At 38.4% G+C, this 5,463-nt stretch overlaps 1 protein-coding gene across 1 annotated transcript in view; it reads right to left on the bottom strand.

Annotated features, from left to right (window-relative positions):
- Window positions 1–562: 562 nt before the first annotated feature.
- Window positions 563–5,463, bottom strand: part of Pkib (cAMP-dependent protein kinase inhibitor beta) — a 95,569-nt gene continuing 90,668 nt past the window's right edge. The window contains exon 7 of the mRNA XM_026787330.1: window positions 563–986. Coding sequence (XP_026643131.1) covers window positions 919–986 — 68 coding nt within the window. The 3' untranslated portion in view covers window positions 563–918. The remainder of the gene's footprint in view (window positions 987–5,463) is intronic.

Below are 5,463 nucleotides of genomic sequence, written 5' to 3'. Positions count from 1 at the left end.
CACCTTGGTTTTGTTTCAGTTCTTTTTTTAAAAAAATGTATGATTAAACATATATTAAAAGCATGTCTTTTGCAAATTTTATTTATAGTATATTATGCAAATATTTAAAGTGATTACTGCCATGTTGACTACTTAGGAAAAATATAAAAATTAAGGTCAACACACCTGATGAAATTACTTTAGCAACAATTTGCACACACACAGAAGTCCAGAGAAGAAAAGACAGTCTAGAGAAACTCGCACAATGTCTTGTACAATTTACATAAAATAAGACATACACATGAGCCAAGTTAAGGAATATAGTGAAATTTATTTATTACACATATTTTACGTAAGCAATTTGCCACAAATTTTACATTCTGTGCTTCCATATGAAAGATCACAGTATACACAGACTAAATGCAAAATACATTAGACAAAAGCATCCTACAGATGTTTATGTTGTCACAACTTTTACAATATTTGCAGATCTCTCTTAACTTTTTGGGGGAAATATGGTGTAGTTTTGATTAAAAATAAACACATTTTATACCTGTGATTTTTTTTACTACTAATACCATCTCACTAAAAATATAATTTCCTACAAATTCTGCAAAGTATTAAATTAATAGGTTTTGGTTTATGCATATCAGTAAGAACATAGTTAAACACACATCTGACTAAGTAAATCCCAAGACAGACAGTGGACTTCATTGGATGTATAAACAGTGTGTTCTTCCTTGGGTGCAATTTGAATGTAATACCTTTTAATAACCTATTTGGGTATCATGGTTGCGGTTTAAGGACAGAGCAGCACAACAAAATTACCTAAAACGCACACATTACCACAGTTACTACCAGATCAAACACTTCAGGAAGGCATAGCCACTGTGTCTGCCAATGTGCATAAAATCAACACCCTGGATAAATTGTAAGTCTTCATTTTTCGTCATTTAGGGACTTTTTCAGTTGGTCTTGTGCTTTCTCTTCACTCTTTTTTTTAACATCTGCAAAAAAAAAATAATTTCTCATTCTTACGCAAAATACACGGAAATATATTTTATATTTAGAATGAAAGGGTTGTTTTGTGCTTTGTACCCCTAAGTAGTTTTTCATCCTGACTAGGTCATATTTTGCTCTCAGCAGATGTGAATCTGCACAGAGAGGACATATTTGAGTAGTTTCTAGATCTTTCTCCTAGTCATTTTTTTTTCCTGGTTTATAGTTACTACAACCAAACACACTCTTAAGATATCATTATACTCTTTATCTACAGGACAGCAAACTACAGCCGAAGCAGGTGAAATGATTTGTGGGAAGTCACCGAGCAAGTGAAAGTCACAACTTGAATCTAGATCAAGTGGCTACGTAGGTCCTCAATCATTTCCCTATTCTGGGACACACTTTCTCTGTATTCTTTGCATTTTCTATTTCCTTTGCTTCTTAGAGACAACCTTCTGCCCTTCAGAAAAGATGAAATCAGTGCCACTGTGTGGGAGCTCCTTCACCTTCCTACTACTAAATGTTGAAAGTCTTCTGTAATCTGGAATCATTGTTCCTGCCCGCACTTCCAGAACAATGGGAGTGCGTATGTGCTTCTCAGGAATGATTTCATAATTAGCTATTACTCATTGAGAAATGACACAGTAGTGAGTATACTGATAAAACTATGAATAACATTGAGATCAGAAGAGAAGAGCATTCAGCAAGTACAACCCTTGGTGAGTGTAGGACCCTGCCCATTGTCCTGGGTAGACGCCTTTGTTGTTGTCCCTCGTGATGCTCTTGCTGCTAAAGTCTAATGCCCTTGTTTCCAACTCACCAAGAAACCTATTCCAGTGACGATTCCCTGCTCTTTAATCTACCAAACTTCCTCCCTTTCCTCCTTCTTCATTTCAAACCACTATCTTTAAATGCTCTTTCTCTCCCACCCCCTCTTGTCTTCCTCTCTGAAACAAGATCTCACTATGTCGATGAGGTTAACCTCAGAGTCACAGAGATTTATCTGACGTTGCCTCCCATGTGATGTGATTAAAGACATGCTACTCAGTTGCAATACTGTATTCTCCTTTTCCTTTCTTTCTTTAAAATGTTCTGCTTTTGTCAGTCTTCATTTAAATAAAATTATTTACATTTTAATATTTCCAACAAAAATTCTCCTAACAAAACCACTTATAAAATCTTTGAAGATATGTCTGGTAGAGTATATTTAGGACTTTTTATTTGTCAAATACCTGTTAAGCAACTTTGATTATATAATGAGTTTCAGACTAGCTTGGACTACAATATAAGGCCTCCATATTTTTTTTAAAAAAAGATATTTATCAAGCTAACATAGTTGAAGTACCTGAAGTAGTTCTCAAGTACCATCCAGTGAGTGGCACAAAATGGACAATAAACAAAATATATAAAGCATGTGGTATGTGGGAAGTGAAATATGTTCATGGGGTTAATTAAATCAGGAGTAGAAAACAGAAATTGTTAAGATGTCTCAGGCCTAAAGTTTACAAACCGATACAGAATTGACTGGAAACAAGCACCGGAAAAGGAGACATTTTCGCAAAGACCTACAAAAACGAGGTAGTGTGCTGTTCATATCCCATGCAGAAAGGGTTACAAAATGAGATAATAGTAAAATCAAAAGCAGCATCAGTAAAGAGACACAATGGGAAGAAAATTAAAGGCATAGGATGGAATCTAAGAAGCAACAAGACCATATGTAGCAGGTAGAAAAAACGGCAGATTTCTGGGCCAGTTTTGAAAGTGTAGCTGACAGTGTTCTCTAAAGTTAGAGATGAAGAATGATCAAACTAGAAGGGAAACAAGGATGAGGCTAAGATTTTTGGTTTCAGCAACTGAAGCTGTAAATCACGATTGGAAAGACACAGGAAGAGCAGGTTTCAGAAGGAACATCCAAAGTTTGCTCTTATGTTCATAAGTGTGATAGCCTAGCAATAATGTCAGGCATGTAGTTTCTTCAATGAGAGCAAACTTCAGGCATCTTCAGACTGAGATCCATAACAGCCAATCTTCATGTCAACTTGAGTGGATTTAGAATTACCTGGGAGACTCACCTCTGAACACAAGTCCAGAGAGGCTAGACTCGGTGAGTTAAGATCCTGATTGTGGGCAGTAACATTTCATAGGATCCCAGATGAAACAAAAAGGTCAACCAGAAAAACTAGCTGAGCATCAGCACTCATTTTCTTTTCTGATTCCTGACTGCAAAGACAACGTGAACAGCCTCCTCTCTCTCCTTCCTGTCTTCCTGCTACAATGAAGTGTATACCCTTTGAAACAGTGAGCCAACGTGAACCCTTCCTCCTTAATTCAGTTTTCCTCAGGTATTTTGCCATAGCAACAAGAAACGTCAGAATACTGGTACCAAGAACAGAACTGCAGCGCTAAGCCTGATTGTGTGATTTCATAGGCCTTTACCACAAGCTTTTTGGAGGAAGAGTTTTGAGTTCCAGATTAGAGAAAAACCCTAAGATGTTAAAAAAAAAAAGCAGCTTTTAATAGCATATTCTGATGGGAATGTGGAAGACCAGAATAGCACAACATGTAAACACTGGAGGACTGGCCTATGAGGTACCAGAGAGGAAACAGGGATTCTACAAAGAATTAGACTAGAAGTCATCATGCTATGTTCTAGCAAAGTCTTTGCCAATGTCCTGAGAACTTGAAACTGAATTCCAAAGGAACTGACTAATGTGTTTGGTAGAGGAAACGTCAAGGTAGCATACCATTGAGGCTATGTCATAACTACTGCCTTTTGTCCTCATGCATTCGTTCTTACAGTGAGAGCAAGCAGCCAGTGGAGCAGAAAGATGCAAAATGTTTACAGTTTGACAAAGAAGGGGAAATGCTGACAGCTGCAGATCAGCCATGTGTGGAGTAAGCAGCTGTAACTGTTAAAGAGATGAGGGAGATGAATGTGAAAACTTCATAATTTGCACTGGGTAAGAGGAAAGATGCCCAAGGGAGGGCAATGCCCTCGTCATTGAAGGCTCACGTTTGCAAAAGTGCAAATTCCTTTGAGGAGGGCGAGACCCATATGTGAAGCCTACGAAGAGGTCTCTGCTAAAAATATTCATTGAAGGAAGAGGTTCCTGGACTCAGCTACCTAGTTCCACAAAGACCTTATACAGCTGTTCTAGAGTAGTGGTCCTCAACCTTCCTAAGGTTACAACCCTTCCATATAATTTCTCATGTTGTGGTGATCCCCAACAATAAAATTATTTTCGTCACTTCATCATAACTGTAACTTTGCCACTCTTACTAATCGTAATATAAATATAAATATTTGTGTTTTTTTGGTGGTCTTAGGTGACCCCTGTAAAAGGCTCATTAGTGACTCACTGGTTGAGAACCACTGATCTATAGCCATGATAGAAGTAGGCAAGACTAGACCTAAGATTGACCAAAATGGAAGTTATGAGGACATGGAGGCACCTACCAAGGTTCTGGAAAACTACTGAGGCCGATCAGCGAGTGAATGAGTTTTTGTAAGTAGGCCATGTGATCAGTGAATGAACACATTTCTGAAAGTAGGCCATGCGATACCATGCAGAAAGCTATGAAAGTAAAGCCTAAATTGCAATGGTGATGTCTAGATGTGAGGAGCCTGGACTTAGGAAAGCTTGAGGAATGGAGCAGAGATGGCCAAAAAGAGGGGCTGCTGTGCTGCTGCTGGCAGTATTTGGTGAGTGAGATTGGCCATGGTACGTAATGCCATGAAAAGTGCCAGGTGGGGGATGTGGAGCTGCAGGATTTGGTGTTGTTCCTGATGAATCTGGTCTTCTTTAGCTTCTTTCTTTGCGATGTCCCTGTTCTTCCTCCCCCATAGAATGGGAATTCTGATTCTATGTCATTGTGTGCAAATTATTTTTGATTTCCTAAGGATTCACATTTGCCTCAAAGGAGAGGTTTTGGGTTCTAGATTTTCTAGTGATGTTGAAGCTGTTAAGACTACAGACTTTTGAAATTAGAATGAATTCATTTTGCATTACCTGATAACCACAGGGCTATAGTGTAAAGAGTTGATTGCTACAATTCAAAATTTTATATGCTTGGATGTCAAGTTGATAAAGGGTAGACTTGCAATGGTTAATATTATCAGCTTGGCTGGGTTTAGAATCACCCCAGAGGCATTTATTCCGGGTATACCTGTGAGGTCATTTTAAGGCAGTTTGAAGTGAGAAGGGAAGACGCAATCTGAATGTAGGTGGCACCATCTAGTCAGCTAGAGGCCTACTAAATGAAAAGGGGAAAAAGAAAGAAGCCTGGGAACTGGTATTTGGTTCTCTCTACTTCTTCATGATAGAAGCAGTTTGATCAGCTACCTCACATCCCATCATGACACATCCCCCTATGATGAGAACTACCATTCTAAACTGTGAGTAAAATTAAACCCTTCCGTGATAACAATTATCAAGAGTTAAAATAGAGCAGTCAGGGTCCCCTGCCCTGTGGAAAGTCCAA

The sequence above is a fragment of the Microtus ochrogaster genome, linkage group LG9, assembly GCF_000317375.1.
Source record: "Microtus ochrogaster isolate Prairie Vole_2 linkage group LG9, MicOch1.0, whole genome shotgun sequence".
Classification (NCBI taxonomy): domain Eukaryota; kingdom Metazoa; phylum Chordata; class Mammalia; order Rodentia; family Cricetidae; genus Microtus; species Microtus ochrogaster.
The sequence above is the reverse complement of the archived record's forward strand: the minus strand, read 5'-3'. Positions and strand labels throughout refer to the sequence as shown.